General features: G+C 35.0%; 2 protein-coding genes across 41 annotated transcripts in view; both read left to right on the top strand.

Moving 5' to 3' along the window:
- CENPK (centromere protein K) overlaps positions 1-1,836 on the top strand; it is a 69,855-nt gene extending 68,019 nt beyond the window's left edge. For 3 of the 5 annotated variants that reach the window (XR_014831452.1, XM_085002412.1, XM_085002413.1), the window contains one exon: positions 1,463-1,836. Coding sequence is in view for 1 of the 5 variants with exons in the window: in XM_021076785.2 (XP_020932444.2) it covers positions 1,463-1,492 (30 nt within the window). In the remaining 4 variants the exon portion in view is untranslated. The remainder of the gene's footprint in view (positions 1-1,462) is intronic. The other 2 variants (XR_014831445.1, XM_021076785.2) reach the window with 2 other exon arrangements.
- Positions 1,697-17,539, top strand: part of ADAMTS6 (ADAM metallopeptidase with thrombospondin type 1 motif 6) — a 308,356-nt gene continuing 292,513 nt past the window's right edge. For 24 of the 36 annotated variants that reach the window (XR_014831410.1, XR_014831409.1, XR_014831406.1 and 21 more), the window contains exons 1-3: positions 1,697-1,836; positions 3,808-4,172; positions 14,833-15,001. Coding sequence is in view for 5 of the 36 variants with exons in the window: in XM_085002386.1 (XP_084858512.1) it covers positions 1,740-1,836; positions 3,808-4,172; positions 14,833-15,001 (631 nt within the window). In the remaining 31 variants the exon portion in view is untranslated. Of the gene's footprint in view, positions 1,837-3,807; positions 4,173-7,006; positions 7,084-14,832; positions 15,002-17,539 lie in introns of those variants that run through there. The other 12 variants (XM_085002391.1, XM_085002394.1, XM_085002400.1 and 9 more) reach the window with 2 other exon arrangements.

The following is a 17,539-nucleotide window of genomic DNA, read 5'->3' as shown; positions in this document are numbered from 1 at the left end:
TTACCATTCATTCATTTACTCATTCTTTTTTTTAAACCCAGAAATACGTAAGGATTTATGATATGATAATTTCATATTAGGGATTTGGGATGAAAATCTTTCTGGTATCTTGTGTATTTCTCTGTCATAACAATAAGTTATTAAAAGTAATTTAACTTTTTATCATCGACTCAGGTAGATTTTGAATATTACATATAGAACTATAACACAGACATATATATAACATAAAGTATTAAGCTATATAAAGGCCATTTGCCCCTATCTTCAACTATATTACTTTGGAATCCTAAAGCTATTTTTAGTTTTTCCTCTCTTTTTTAAAAATCACATTTGTGCTTTTATTTGGCTAGTTTCTAGTTCCTTTGTTATTTTCTTTTTCTAAAGTGCTATTCAAATATGCCACTGTTCTGTTTAAAATGTGAATCCATGAACTGAGTGAGGTTGTAAGTCAAAAGGAAGGTACATGAGATGCGACATGATATCTGTTGATACTTGAATTTTTTAAAAAATTCTTTTCTTTTCAGAAAATGAATGTTTTTTCTGTACAGTTACATTCTTATTTTATTTTATTTTATTACTTTTTTAGGGCCAAAAGTGTGGCAAATAGAAATTTCCAGGCTAGGGGTCGAATTGGAGCTGCAGCTGCCAGCCTATGTCACAGACACAGCAATGCCAGATCCGAGCCGAGTGTGTGACCCTCCACCACAGCTCATGGCAACGCCAGATACTTAACCCATTGAGCTGAGGCCAGGGATCGAACCCGCATCCTCATGGTTACTAGTCAGGTTTGTTACTGCTGAGCCACAATGGGAACTCCTACAATTACATTCTAGATAGTTAAAACTGCCTCGTATATGTTGCCTTATTAGTCATATAAGACTTCCAAATTAAGTCAAGGGTTATGGTAAATGTGGCTCCACTTTTCAGAAGTTTAGTTTATGCTGCTGTCTGAGTTTTCACAGACAGCTGCTTAATGCCACTGTGTATTTGTAGATCTCTGTATCAAAAAAGTTTTTCTGTAAGAAAATAAAAGCAACAAATCAATCTCTGGATAAGAGTGTACTAGAAAGCATGTTAAGTGATATGATCATATACTGTTTATCACTTTCATAAAATCAACTTTGTGAAGTCAGTCTAATTTTTATTTTATTGAAAGGAGGTTAGTCACTCTACCCACACATTTTTATCTTTAGTTTTAAAAGGAGAATTTTTATGATGCCTTTCAATTTCCTTTTTTGATTGTTAATTAACTATGGCATTATCCTGGTAACCATTTAGGTTTTAATTCTGTGTTTAGTCTTCTGAATGTTTATTTAAACTATAAAGAGCAACAATAGTCTGATTTAATTATGTTATTTTGTGGTATGTGTCTTTTTGCAAGCATTCAGCAAAATAGATCTGTCCATTCCAGATGTTTTTTCAGTTAACTTAAACATTTTTGTTTGTTTGTTTGTTTCTCTAGGTTAAAAAATGGCCATACTTTAGCAATTAATCAGCCTAATGCTCTGCTTATGAAAATTTTGCCATCATTATTTTTTTCATTTTGGATTGAGAAAATGAATCCAGATATGGAAGAAAGTATGGGATGTTGGAAAAAAGAACCTCTTAAATAGTGGAACATCTGGTAACTAATTTGCAAGAAGTTTTAAAGAAATAAAATTGTTATGCTTCGATTTTGGTATGGTATTGACTCTCTAGCACATAGGTAGCCCTCTAAAAATCATCCAGTTTTCTAAATTATGGAAATTTTGTGGAAGACGTTGACCTGGATTTTGAGCCTCATCATGGCTTCATCAGAATTTCATAGTGACCGCAGACTTTCATACAGTTCTCAAGGTAGGATTCCTGCTTTTGAAAGTGACAAAAAAAATTACTGCTATTATTCTGGCAAGAAAAGATTAAATATTTAGTTTGAGTGATCATTTTTCAGGGGATGTATAGTGGTAGGAACCTGCTGTGTCAATTCAATGCTAGTTTCATAAATGTTATTGCCTCTAGGAGTCCATTTAACTTGTCCTATTAGTATTTAACATCCACTGCATTTTCAAGTTGACTTTTCTTTCATAGAAAATGACAGACTCAGGCCTATTCTTCTGAATTCTGACCTTTAATAAGCTCATGCAGTCATTTCCAGGGTTTACAGGCAAGGTCATTTTCAAAAGAAATCCAAAGGTTTTTGTGCTGTGAAAGAGCCAGAAACCAGACAAATTCTCATACAAGATCCTTCTAACATGGACCCTTAGTGAAAAAAAAGTATTTTCAAACTTAAGAATTCTGATCTAAAGACTAGAAGCTGAGTAAAAAAGAAGAGTTATAAGAAGTTCAACTTTTCAAATTCTAATTAATAGGTCCCTGTAATTTAAATCCATAAAATTGAACTTTATAGATTGATATATATGTCTAGAAGTCTGTATGTACAAAATATGGCTCTCAAAGTAGTTCGACAAAGCCATAGCATTTAGTATTAACTCTTACTTATGAGAAATGAAATAAATATTATCTTTTAATTTTTTCCTTTTGGTCATGGTTTCATGGAAGTTTATATTTGTGGATGAACTTCCAAGTATAGACAGTGAAGCAATTTGCAGACATTTGGTTCCCCCTTAGTGGTAAATTTAACCAAAGGAAGATGTGGTTAAGAACATAGATTGGTAATATTTAGTACACCTAAGTGAGGAAAATATATTTAATAGTCTTCTGAATATTTTGTCATTCTGATGGTTTTTAAACAACTGTATTGTGATAATATACATACCATATCATCACCCATTTGAAGTATACAGTTCAGTGGTTTATAGTGTATTCACAGAGTTGTACGGCCATCATCAAAATTTTAGAACATTTTCACCACCCCAAAAAGAAACTATGTTACCAGTCATTCCTAGTTCCTTCCAAATCACCTTACCCCAGCCCTAGGCAACCTTTAATCTATTTTTGTCTATAGGGATTTGGCTGTTTTGTATATTTTATATAAATTGAATCAAATATGACTGGTTCCTTTCACTTAGTTTTTATACTATTAGATAATGAAATTTTATTATGAAGTTTCATTCTTGTCATATCATATATCAGTACTGCCTTTTTTATTGCAGAATAATATTTTGTGTGAATAGAGTGCATTTTATTCATTTGTTCATCAATTGATGGACATTTGTGTTATTTCTGCCTTCTGGCCATTATGAATAATGCTGCTATGAACACTCATGTACAGGGTTTTGTGTGGTTGTATGTTTTCATTTCTCATGTAAAAATAAGAGTGGAATTGCTGGGTCAGATGGTAGTTTCATGCTTAACTTTTTGAGGAACTGCCACACTGTTTTCCAAAATGGCTGCTGTATGTTATATTGGACTGATAATTTTTTTTTTAAATGCTATAAGTCTTTAGAAATTCTATATAAACTTTTTTGGATAACTTTCATAAACATATTTTACCTGAATGAAATTCTAGTCTTTTACGTATGTGTAGTTTTCACTGTTTTTTATTTCAATATAAAATAGTCATATTTACTGTAGAATTTAGCTCTTAGAATTTGTGTTTTTAAAATTTTAAAATGAAAAATAGCCTTTTGAAATAATCTTAAAATGTTATTTTAAGGAAAGAAATATATGGTATGTAATTCATCTTTAGATTTTAAGCTTTCATTCTTTCATTTTTGTTTAATATAACATTTTTTGTCCGTATCTCACATTTAATGATACATAATTTAAGCATTATAGTTGTTGTTTATATTGCTACATCTTTGTTCTGTTAAATATTCTTTTCTTCCATGTGTTTTTTTCTGGATTCTCTGCCTTGTGATTACAAAGAGGAATTCCTGACTTATCTAGAACACTACCAGCTAACTATTCCAATAAGGGTTGATCAAAATGGAGCTTTTCTCAGCTTTACTGTGAAAAATGATAAACACTCCAGGAGAAGACGGAGTATGGACCCTATCGATCCACAGCAGGCAGTATCTAAGTTATTTTTTAAACTTTCAGCCTATGGCAAGCACTTTCACCTAAACTTGACTCTCAACACAGACTTTGTGTCCAAACATTTTACAGTAGAATACTGGGGGAAAGATGGACCCCAGTGGAAACATGATTTTTTAGACAACTGTCATTACACAGGATACTTGCAAGATCAACATAGTACAACTAAAGTGGCTTTAAGCAACTGTGTTGGGTTGGTAAGTAGATGTTACAATTTTACATTTCTGGTGGGAAAATACATTCATGATGCAGTCATCTTTCTTCAGGTTAAAATACACACGCACACATAAATGGTTTATTTAGGGAGGGTAACATTCTAAAAATTATTGTTATTGCTGCTGTCTTTGCTTTTGATAATGTTTGCATTGACTTTTCAAAGCAAGAACAATTTTTTTCCTGTTTTGGCTACCCTATGGCATATGGAGTTCCCTGGGCCAGAAATCAGATCCGAGCTGTAGCTGCTGCCTACGCTACAGCTGCAGCAATGCCAAATCCTTAACTGTGCTGGATGGGGATAGAACCTGCGTCCCAGCACTATAGAGATGCCGTCTACTGTGCCACAGTGGGAACTGCAAGAACAATTTTTAAAACCCTATAGTAAAAGAATGAATGAAACCTCATGTTTCCTCTTCGATTTATGTTTTTCTACTCAGATAAGATATACTTGATATATAAACGAAAGTCAGTCATTAAGTGCGTAAGGGTATATGTGTATGCATGTGTGTGTATTATAGCAGGAAATCATGTTGCTGATTGCCTCCTTAGGTCTTTCTCTGGTAATCACCATAGCTTAAATGACCTACTTATGTTTATAAATTCTTTAAGCAAAATCTTTTATACCAACGTCTCTTTATGAAATAATTTTTCCTTGCATTTATCTGAAAATTGATAATAAATCTTATTTTACTTAGAAACTGGATCTCAAGGGTATAGGATCTATGCTGGGGATTTGAGTCCATTTTAGTCTAATGGTAAATGCACAGTTCAAGGTTGTATCTAATAATGGTTGTAGAACAAAGCATGTTCTTCTACTTCCTCTATTCTGTACTTCCTCTACTGCTTTTACCCTGTTTAGGCTAGTGTAGATGTTCTATTAAAGCTTTATCTGTATAAAAGAGTACACTTTTATGCTCAACTCATATTTAAAGGAACTGTTTTTCTTCCTTAGGCTATTACATCCTTATCTTCATTCTTACTTAAGTATAAAAAGCTACATAATTAAAGTTGGGTTTAAATAAGTTCTAAATATGAAAGGAGTATTAAGAGCCACACATTGAAGAAAAATTTTCAATATAGGTATATATAAGAATTTACTCAGATTGTCAATTTTCTATAACTCTTTGTTAAGTCAAAATGATTACTTAGATGTTATTTGGGTTTAATTCCTATAAAATAGACACATTGAATACATTTACCACTAGTTTTTCTGTAAGTGATGTTAAGCTTTATATACAAAAGAAACATGTTTTTTGAATAAATTATCCAAAATAATTCTGTTTTAAAACTTTGTATATGTTTAACGGCACTTGCTTTTATATATGATGGAGAAATAACTATTCCTGGTCATTGACCAAGCTCTTTAATTTTGGCATTAATATTAATAATGCCATTGATAATTTTAACAGGGTGGTAAAATGAACAGATTTGAAATTTAGGGGGAAAAACAGTAATTCCACTGTGATATTTGAGGAAAGAGGAGTGATTAGAAATATGACGATGAGTTAGATCATGTAGGCAGTAAGGAAGGCCTATACCAAGATGTTGGCACTGGGAATAGAGAAGATAGAATGAATTTGAACCACATTTTGGTGAGAAAATTTATAGGATTTGTGTCTTATTAATTTCTCTTTCCTGGCATATAGTCCATATCAGATATTTAATACTTTTAAAAAACGAGATATTCTACTGGATGTGGAATGAAGGAGAGAAAGTAATTGAAGATAGCTGGGGTTTCTCTTTTGGATGAGGCTGTCTATGAGTTTTACTAATTGAGAAGGGGAATGCTAGTGGAATGCTGGATTGGATAGGAAGATTAAGCGAGTGATTTTGATGTAGTAAATATGAGGAATCTAAAGAAATAAAGATTAAAGATGTCTAGCTGACATTTGGGAAATATAGCTCTGAAATTTAGAAAAGCATTTAATTCTGAAAACAAGTAATTTGAGAGTCATTAATATAAGTGACTTGAGGAAATTGTGCAAGATGTTGAGTCAAAAGTGAGAAGGTTGAAAATGAAAACTTTTCTGTACTTAAGGGGATAGCAGAGTGTCACACTACTATTTTTCATCCTCATTGAGATTTTCTGTGTCTGTTGTTCTATTTTCCTCTATTTGTTAACACTTTACTTTGTTTCCTATTGAAAAATGCATGGTCCATGTTGACTAACTTTAATTATTTGATTAAGGTGTGGTCTGCAGGTTTAGCACTAAAGTTTCTGTTTCCCCTTTGAGACTGTGTAAAATCTTATTTCTTATCACAGTTTTTCCCACCAGTCTTAGGAATCCTTGCCTTCATTCTTATTTTATATCATGTTACATTTTTAATCAAGTAGAATATGCAAACAAGTTTTCCTAAAATCCCACTTTCCTAAGGCCTCTTTTAACCAATTCTATTTTTAATTCTTCTATATAAAATGGTTTTCAGTGTAGAGATCATTAGTGTTTTCTAACCGTTATTTCCTTACCCATAGTTTGTCTTACAACATTTGCACCATTCAAAGGAAAAAATTCCTAGCATTATAGTCTATGAGTTATTTAAAATAACTTCTGTTTTATATTTGGACTATGACTTTCTTATTCAGGTTTTGTTTTGTTTTGTTTTCTAGAGTTTCTAGTTACTTTTATTTTGTCTTATTGAGAAAAAAATATGATTTCTTTACCTACTGATCAGTGTCATCCAGTTCTTTAGTCCTTGTATCTGTTGCTTGGAATGTATTCCATTCTTCTTTGGAGGCATTTTTCTTGGTGTCTACTAGTTAATTTATTTCTTGAGCGACTGCACTTCTCTCATCTTGGGATTTCTTTTTTCCTAGGTTAGTTCTACATCTTCTTTCTGAGTTTACAACCTGATTTTGTTGGAGAACATCTTCAAGTAATTACCTCAGAAAAGGTGCCTGAGAAGTAAAATTTTTGAGTCCTTGCCTGTTTGAAAGTGACTTTATGTTACCCTCATGTTTGGTTAATAATTTAGCTAGATGTTGAATTCTAGGTTCAAAAATAATTTTCTTTCAGAATCATGGATGATGGAATAGGAAAAGGGATAATAGGGTGCCTCAAATTTACGTGTATGGTTAATATATTAGGAAAGGATTTAAAGATCTAAAAAAAATAGCATTGATTCATTTTGAGTGGCAGAAGTCTGCTTCTTGTTCTTTTCTTAAAAAATTTTTATCTTCAAAATGATATGATTTTCTCTATATCTTTCCATTTCAAGAAGTTTATAGTAATATGATAAGCTGTGGGTCTTCTTTCCTGACCCCTCCTTTGTGTTTGATGGGTGCTTTCAATTTAAAGCCCCATCTTCAACTTAGAGAAATTTAAAAAATTATTTCCTCAATAATTTTCTCTTTATTCCCCCACCACCCCATTCTGTACTTAGTTCTCTCCTACTGTTATCTCTGTCTTTTTTCCATCCTTTTCATTTTTGTTCTAAGTTCTTTGACATTTTCCCAATTTTGCCTTCTTTTTCTTTAATTGATTTAAAAAGTATAGCAGTCATATTTCTAATTATCAAGAGATCTTTATTTTCTTGATTGTTTCTTCAGATTTTGTTCTTATTGCATGAAAAATGATTTTCTTTGGTCTCTATAAAGATACTAAAGACGGTATGGCTAGAAGAAACTATCAATGACCCCACTAGACTTTCTATTCAGTTAGATATGTCCACAGTTGCTTTTCTACTTTTTCTGTTATTAATTCATCCATTATCAAAATGTTTAGAAGTACCTGTCATATAGTAGACACTCTTCTGTGGTGCTAGGAGTAAAACATGAACAAAACAAGAATCCCTGTTATTGTATAGCTTGCACTCTAGTGGAGGAGATATACAGTAAGATAAACAAATAAAAATCATAATATGTTAGATAATGATGAGTTCTAAGGTGGAAAAAATATTGATTTAAAGACCTTAAAAGAAATGAGGAAAGAAATGGCTAACATCTGAGGGATGAGATTTCTGAGTAGAAATCTTCAAGCACAAAGCTCTGATCTGAGAGTGTTTTGAAGAAGAGCAAGAAGACTACCATGGCTCCAGCTAGTGAGAGGCAGGAAGAGTAATGGAAGTAATGAGGTTAGAAAGAAGGCTGGGGGCCGGATGTTTAGGATTTGGAGACATAGTTAGGATGGGATAAATGATGATTCCAAACTTGGGGCTTGAGCAACTAGAAGAATATAGCAGCCATCACTTGAGATGAGAGACTCAGGCATTGACTGAGATGGAAAGCTCTGGCAAAGTAGGTTGGGGGGTTTATATATCATAACTTCAGTTAGACATGTTAAACTTGAGATGTCGTATAGGATGCTAGCTAGATATGCAAGTCTGGAGTTCAGGAGAGAGATGTGAATTATAAAGTTAAAATTTTGAAAGTCCTCCATATATGGATGACATTAACCTCCAGGAGATTTTGTGAAATTGATTAGGGTGGGAGTATATGTAGAGTAAATAATAACTCCAAGGAACTGAGGCTTTAGACACTCTGAGGGGTTAGGGAGGTCAGAAAGATATGATGGAGACAACAAAGAACAATGGAGTAAGAAAGTCGAAGGAAAACCAAGTCAATATCCTAGAAGTCATGAGAAAGAAGTATTTCAAATGAAAAATGCTGCTGAGTCAAAATAAGAGTGAAGACTGATCACTGAATTTATTAATGAGGACATTGTTGATGACCTTGGCAAAAACAGTTTTGGTGAAGTCATGTTGTAATTTGGAAAAGAGGCAAAAGCCTGATGAGGGTAGGTTTAAAAAGAAACAGGAGAAGAGAAAAGAATATATAAACAATTATTTTGAGGACTTTTAGAAAAGCATGAAATGATCAATTGCTGCATGCAGAAGTGGGGGTCTTTATCACTTTGTTTGATAAAGATGACAATGGGAGTTCCCTGGTGGCTCAGTGGGTTAAGGATCCAGCATTGTCACTGCCATGGCATGGGTTTGATCCCTGGGCCACCAGCATGAGCTAAAAGAGAAAAAATGAATATATAAAAAGAAGGGAAATTTCTGCAGGAATTCTTTGATAGGTGAGAAGGGATGACATCATCTACATAAATAAAATAATTGTTCTTATCTAGGAGAATGGACAGTTATGTATAGTACAGAATATATGGACATGAGGTGCAGGTAGGTGAGTATCTTTGGTTGTAGGAGTTTGTAGGAGTTTGCATGCCGTTGTCTAGTGGAATGGAAGATGGAAAGATAAGGTGTTAGGAGATTAATTAGAGAGGAGAAACTATGAAATATTTATCCTAGAAAGCAGGATAGTGAGTGAACTAGAGAAACGTAGTATAATTGCCATGAAGCATTAAGGACACAGTTGAGATTATGATGATGAATTTAAAGTAAGACTAGTCAGCATCTTGGTATGTTTTTCTCTGACTAAATGAAGCTGCAAGGGTGTAGGCCCAGAGCAGCAAAATTTAATTTAATCAAGGTTGTGGTTTAGGCAAAAAACTCTACAAGGGGAGGTAAGGGCAAGAGGTTTGAAGGTAGAATTTTAGCTTATTTAGGAGGGAAGTGAGAACATGATGTGGGTGAAAGACAATGAAAAGATGATAGAATTCATGGGTCCTGGTGGGTGTAAATGGACTAGTATCTTGGGGTCAGGATATTAGAGGGATACTACTAGAAAGACAGAAGAATGGGATATTTGAAATTGATATTATGGTAGGGTTGCAAATACTGATAATGTTGAAATCTAGGGTTTAACTGTGGTTATGAGTGTCTCAGGTAAGGGAGACACGATATTTGTTTTTTTTTTTTTTTTTTTTTTGTCTTTTCGCTATTTCTTGGGCCGCTCCCGCGGCATATGGAGGTTCCCAGGCTAGGGGTCGAATCGGAGCTGTAGCCACCGGCCTACGCCAGAGCCACAGCAACGCGGGATCCGAGCCGCGTCTGCAACCTACACCACAGCTCACGGCAACGCCGGATCGTTAACCCACTGAGCAAGGGCAGGGATCGAACCCGCAACCTCATGGTTCCTAGTCGGATTCGTTAACCACTGCGCCACGACGGGAACTCCGGAGACACGATATTTGAAGGAAGGAAAACCAAGGAATTGAGAGGACAGGGATTCAAGAGACCATCTGTTATAGTAGTTCTTAACTGCGGTTTACAGATGGAATTCAGGAGGTTTGGTAACTGGAATGGGGAAATTTTCATCTTTACTAATTTTTCACTGAAATTTAACATTTCCTTCAATTAAGAATGTAGGTCACAAGCCAATAAAATAACAGCAGTACCTTTGACTTTGTCTCCAGTAGAAATTATAGATATTTTCTGGGGAGTTCCCGTCATGGCTCAGTGATTGACGAATCCGACTGGGAGCCCGAGGTTGCAGATTTGATCCCTGGCCTTGCTCAGTGGGTTAAGGATCTGGCATTGCTGTGACCTGTGGTGTGGTTTGCAGATGCAGCTCAGGTCCCTCCTTGCTGTGGCTCTGGCATAGGCCTGCGGCTGCAGCTCCAATTAGACCCGTAGCCTGGGAACCTACATGTGCCACGGTAGTGGCCTGAGAAATGGCAAACAGACAGAAAAAAAAAAAAAAGAAATTATAGATATTTTCACATCATGTTACAGTTTTTTCAGGTCCTTTAAAATATTATTAATGTTAATCACTATTATGAGATTATGGTAGTTATTAGATCTATGGCAAAGCTTCTTATTTAAACTGTTACAAAAAGTCATGTGTATTACTATATTACATTTAAAAATATTTTGATAATTGTCTTTCATTACAGTTGGTTTTATTTATAATCCTATATAATTCTTTTACACTTAAGATATTTTCTGAGAAGTGGTCCCCAGGCTTCACCTGTAGACCTCCAGAGGGATTTGTGTACACACAAATTTTAAGAAGCAAAGATAAGAGAAGATACTGAAATCAACAGTTATTTAGGAATGGTATTGCAGAGAGTAACAGAGATCCAGAAGCTAAGATCTTTGAGGAATGAGGGAAGTAACTCTGGGTCAGTTGATAACTACAGCTAGCAAAGGGAAAAGGTAATGGTATGGGATTCAAAGGTGGTGAGGTTTTTTCTTTTTCTTTCTTTCTTTCTTTTTTTTTTTTTTTTTTTTTTGTTTGTTTTTTTTTGTTTTGGAGGAGAGAAGGAGAATTATTTGGAAATGTCAATGCATGCAAGGATACTTAACCTTACCTCCAAGTCCAATACAAGGCATGTAGAAGAGAAAACAGCCACCATTCCAGAGGATCGAAGGGAATAAAGAATGTTATTTAGGGAGATTCAAGTTTTTGAGCAAGATGAAAGTGAATATTCACAGATGAGGCTGAGGTTATAGATCAGGCAGACAATTGACCTGGAGTTTTAGAGGACACAATAGAAGTGTTTTGAGTAGTGAAGAGGCAAAGAAGAGATGGAATCAGAAAACATGAATATATAACCATATGGGGAAATAGAGTCCAGGGGATGGGTCGGGTCTTGGGCTTTTTGGAGGACTGGCATTGCAGGGAAAGGGGGCATGGTAAGATTAATCCTGATGGTTGTAAAGCCAATAGTGCAGAGGTGCATGGGCATGCTGAGGGAAGTGGAAGTAGGCCTTTTGCTAGGCATGCACAGATTTCTTGGTCTACCACTTAAATCAGATTCTCCATCATCTGGCTTCCAATACTTTTCTGATTACATAGTCATTTCCCCCTTTCCTCCCTGTAACTGCAGTAGCTCCTTGTTGTTTCTCAAATACGGCATACATGCTTCTGTCCCATTGCCTCTGAATTTGCTTTTTCCACTGTCTGATCTCTTCTTTCCCAAGATATCTGTTTGGCATGCTCCTTCACTTTTTTCAGGTTTCACTTTATTAGAGAAGATGTTCCTGACCATGCTAAATTGTTTGTATAATTCTCTCCATCCTCTGATTTTTTTTTCTTCTTAACATTTCTTACTCCCTAATTGATCCATTTATCTAATGAATGAATGACTTTCTAGCTCCTCCCAATAGAATGTAAGCTCCATGATAGAGCCAGAACTTTGTTTTGTTCGCTGTTGTATCCCTACCACATAGAACAGTACTTGCCGTGTAATAGGCACTCAAAACGTATTTGGTAAATGAATAGATAGAAGTTAGAAGTACCCCTCAGAGGATAAGCAATTATAGTATAGTAGCTAAGAGTCCAGGCTCCAAAGCCGATTGAGTGAGTTTGTTGTTTAACTTTGCTCACTATGGGTTCCTCATCTGCCAGGTAGACCTGATAGAAGTACTTCAAAGAGCTATTAAGATTAAATGATACAGGAGTTCCTGTTGTGGCGCAGTGGTTAACAAATCCAACTAGGAACTATGAGGTTGCAGGTTCGATCCCTGGCCTTGCTCAGCGGGATAAGATCCGGCATTGCCATGAGCTGTGGTGTAGACGCAGCTTGGATCCCATGTTGCTGTGGCTGTGGCTGTGGCCGGCGGCTACAGCTCCGATTAGACCCCTAGCCTGGGAACTTACATATGCCGAGGGAGCGGCCCTAGAAAAGGCAAAAAGACAAAAAAAAAAAAAAAAAAAAGATTACATGATGTAATGCATGTAAACACCTTACGGAGTACTTACCACATAAAAAGTCTGGATTTTTCTTCCAGAGTCTTTCCATTCTTAAAATTGAAGATTTTGTTTACTTACTGGTTTCTGATTCTATTTTTCTTTTGGTGGGGACCTTACAACATTTTTTGCCCATAGTCCAGCATCACATAAGTTAATTGCTCTGCCCTTTCTGGGGGCTCTACATCCTGCACTTCGCTCTTATCAGAGCTTCGTATAAAAGCCCTCTCTTCTGCATGTGCCCTCTTTTCTTCAGGAACCTTGCTCAGTTTGCTATCACTTTGTTAATTTTCTTGGTAAAGTTAATTCATGATCAGGTATTAGTTCATTAGTGGCATATGGTATTCCTGTCAGGATTTGCATTTAATTTAGGGACTAATATCCTTAAAGTAAAGCCAACAGTGGTAAAAATAATGTGAAGTGATTAGGTCTGCTTTTTTTTTTTTTTTTTCTTTTCTTTTTTTGTATTCTTTTTTTTTTTTTTTCTTTTTTTGTATTCTTTAGCTCATTTCATGTAGGTGGCTGCCAACTTCATCCATAAGTTAGAGCATCTTTGATTATGTCTTGTTTTTCTTTCTAAGAATGAATTTCCCTAAACAGAATAATAGAGATTTGGATTCAAAGGGATCTTAGAGATTATCTGGACCAGAGGTTTTCAGTTTTTTTGTTTTTTTTTTTTAAAGTGGCAAAACCCTTTTCTCAAAATGTTATGTGGAAACTTAATATATAGATTAATTAAAGCACAGCTGATTCCTAAACCCAGGAATCCAAGTCATGTAGGTCTCCCTTTGTTGTCTGGGGCAATCCCCTGAGGGCACGTCCATGGAACCCTTAGGGCTCCCTAGAGTGCTGTTTTAAAACCACTAATTTACATCAACCCTTTCATTTTTCTAGCTGAGGAAATACACCCAGAGAGTTTCTGTTTTATCCTGTTAAAGGGTAAATTAGTTGGATTAAGAGCAGTCCTCACATGTGCCATTCTTAGGAAAACACTATTAAACAAGGATGGAAAATCTTATTTCTGATGCAGATAACAATATCTCATTTCTTTTAGTAAGCAAATTTTATTTGTTGTATATACTACACATGAGACACTTTCTTTGGCTGTAACTAATACAAAAAAATATGGGACATAACCCTTTTACTTTAAGAGAGCAAATACTATGGTTGGGAAAATAAAACATGTAATTGAAAGGTTATAACAAATTTAAATATGAGATGTAACAAAGCAGTACAGAATTAATTAAAAATAAATGATACCAATAATAAGTTCTGTAGAAGGTCAGAGGAGGAGGATGCTACTCCAGTTGGGCTTGAAAAAGTTTTAAAGAGGAGGTATGACGGAGCTAAGTTGGACTTGGCTTAGTAAATAGGTATAAGGCAATATAATACTGTGGAAAAAGAGCAGAGCTTTGTGTGAATAACAGTTCCTTCACTTACCTCCTAAGCTCTAAGCCTATTACTTCATTTACAAAATGAGACTATATTAGAATGTATATGAATTAAGGACATATTAATTGGTATAACATAAACCTTTAAATGTAAGAAGTTTATCGCAGTAGAAGTTTATTTCTCCCTTAAATCAGTGTTTAGATTAGAGGTCACTCAAAGACCCAGGTTCTTTCTCTTTTGGCTTCCACCTCCCCTTGGTCTTTTTGCAGAGAGACTAGAAATTCCGCTTGGGATGTTCTCAGGGCCTGGGCAGATTTATATAGCCTTCCCTTTTTCTATTGGGCAAAATTCAGTTACAACTATGCCTAAACACACAGGATTCACTTAAGTCATGTGCACAATTTGGAAAGGAAACGAGTCTTAGTGAACATACAGGGGCCTCTTCTACCTCACAGAGTTATTGGGAAGATTGGGAAATAATGTATGTGTCATGTGTAGTACAGGGCATAACATATAGTGGTATTTAAACATCCTTTTAAAGTATAGGAAAATTTATATAATGTTTTGCTGAATATAGATAATTAAAATTTCTATTAACGTTTGCTTTAACCTCCTTTTTTGAAGAGGTATCAATTTATTTTTGACTCCTAATAATAATGGTAATTAATATTTAAAATGGTTCTTCTTGGTAAATTCTTTGTTTCTTTTTCTTTTAGCATGGTGTTATTGCTACAGAAGATGAAGAATATTTTATTGAACCATTAAAGAATACCACAGAGGATTCCAAATATTTTAGTTATGAAAATGGCCATCCTCACGTTATTTATAAAAAGTCTACCCTTCAACAACGGCATCTGTATGATCACTCTCATTGTGGAGTTTCAGGTGAGTGTGTGGCTTTTATTTTATTTTTTCTTTTTTGGCCACCTTCAGTATATGGAGTTCGTTGGTCAGGGATCAGATCCTATATACAGTTGTGACCCACACTGCAGCTGTGACAGTGCTGGATCCTTTAACCCACTGTGCCAGGCCAGGGATTGAACCTGCACCACAGCAGGAGCTCTGAGTATGTGGCTTTTAGTTTAGTATTGTACTGCCACTCTCTTTCTTCTGGTATATATGATAAGATTAATAATAAAAGTAAATAGGAATTTGAGTAATTAGAGTGCTAATGTCCAGAGTCCTCTTAAAAGATGTCATCTATCAGTAGTTTTAAGTCAATTATGGAAGCTCTTTAAGAAATCCTAAAAATACAAGTTTGTGTAAAATTTGATAAATTGTTCTTTGAAGGGGAAACCTTATTTTATCCATAATACAGTTTTCATGCATAGGTGTTCCATAGTAATCTGTGCTATTTGGTTTGCCTGATATTTTTATGCTAGTGGTAGGAATCTAAATGCTTTAATAAGACTTGAAGTGTCTTAAAGGTAGTATTTGAAGCTAATGTCAGTTAGAATACTACAGAAATACATAATAGACACAACAAACCTACACATCAGTGGTCAAAGAAGGCTTCGTGGAGGAGGTGACTTCTAAACTGAGAGAATAGTGAGTAGAACGCTCCCGATAAAGGAAATAACGTTTATAAAGGTACTAAATTAGAAAAGAGAATGTCACATTCCAGGAACTAACAGTTCATGTAACTGGGCATTAGAATATGGATTAGAGAGATAGGAGTGAGATTCATAGTGGTTGGGGGGAAGAGGCTGTGAGAGGTAAAGCTGGAGAGATAAGATGTGGCTCAATCACAAAGGGCTTATAAGCCATGTCAAGGACTTTGTTTATCTTAAGTGTACTGGAATCCCACTGAAAGTTTTCACACAGTAGAAATCACATTGATCAGACTTATGTTTTACAAAGATTATTCTGGGCAGCTGTATGGAGACTGAAATAGAGATGAGAAAAACTAAATGTAAGGAGTTTGGAGGCTGTTTAGTCTAAAGATTAGAAAGCTTAGAGAAATAGAGGATATAGCAAAGCATGGTAGAAAGAACGTGGGCTTTGGTGTACTTGTGGACAGATTACCCAACCTCTCTGATACTCCTCTCAGCACACTTAAGTCACTCAATCCAGTTGTAGCTATCATTATTATTGGGATGACTGTTTTTAGCATTTAAAGGGCCACTGTGTGTGTGTGTGTGTGTGTGTGTGTGTGTGTGTATTTAAAGATTAGATTTAGTCTATGTAGTTCTAGTAGCTGGAACTAGGATAAGACTATTTCAGAGGCAGATTTCAGCTTACTACAAAGAAGAGTTAACCAACAAGTAAATTTAGTAAAAAATAGAATGGGTTCAACATGTGGATTTGTTAAAATGGAATGGGTTGCCTTGTGAATTGGTGAATGCATCGCTGTCTTGCTTCTTCTCTGTGTTCTTCATAAGGTCTTTTTCTTCTGCTTCAGGTGTAAGTGTTCTTTGGAGTTCTTTTCCTAAGCTGACTGTCCTCATTCTCCATAGTCTCTTCAGTAATCTCTGAAGCTTTTAATTATGGGAGGTCCTTGTTGGTTGAGAATAATTGGTACTAGAAAAAGGTCACTTAAAGTGACTCACATGAGACATGAAATACAATTTCATAGTAAAGCAATGAAGAAAAAATATTTGATTTGTCTTTGGATTGAACAATGAAACTAAACATTATGTAAATAGTTTATCTTATATTTAAAAAAACAGGCCATAAGTACAACTTACTATAAATTCTTTAAAAGCTAGGATTCAGATATTTAGTTTGTTGTGATATAATTTTTGCATCACATGGCATGCTTCATATCATGATTGTAAAGATCATCTTTTGCAAAAATACTTAAAGATTTTGTCTTATTCTGAAAAGTATCTCTTAACCATTTGATATTCAGATTATCCTCTTTTGAAGTGCCTATTTCATTATTAACTGGTATTTACCAGGCTCATTCTTATTTTTCAATGGCATAGGCGTAAATCAAGAAGTTCTCCAAATCTACTGTAATTGCCATCATAAAATTCTGCCTTTTGGGGGAAGATTTTCATATTCTACAATCTCTCCCCTTGGATTACTGAGACTGTTTCCTAAATGGTCCCCCTTGCTTTTAATGTGTTCCATTCACTAGCCATTTCTACTACTTCTAACACCAGTGCATTTAGTTCAGACCTTCATTATCTCTTGCATAGACTGTTTCGTCTTTCTGGCTCTGGGTTTGTCCTTTTCTGTCTTTGGTCAAGTCTGTTCCCTATTCTGGCTTGCAGACTTTGACTAGCTTACCAATAGTGTGAATATAGTAGCGGTTACCTAAGTTCCAAGGGAATGCAATTGGGAAAAAAGCATTTTATGTTTAATAAATTTGGGAAATGTCTGCTTAAGAACTACTGATCCTAATTGTGATCCTATTTCAACACACCTAGTTCAAGTGTGATGTGCATTTACTGGCACATTGCCAGTTAACCTGTTATC

This window comes from Sus scrofa, chromosome 16, assembly GCF_054392235.1.
Source record: "Sus scrofa isolate SSC_HxYL_T2T_F1_AM1 chromosome 16, Sscrofa_HxYL_maternal_Yorkshire_Landrace_v2.0, whole genome shotgun sequence".
NCBI classification, from domain to species: domain Eukaryota; kingdom Metazoa; phylum Chordata; class Mammalia; order Artiodactyla; family Suidae; genus Sus; species Sus scrofa.
Note: the sequence above shows the minus strand (reverse complement) of the source record. Positions and strands in the feature narration are given on the sequence as shown.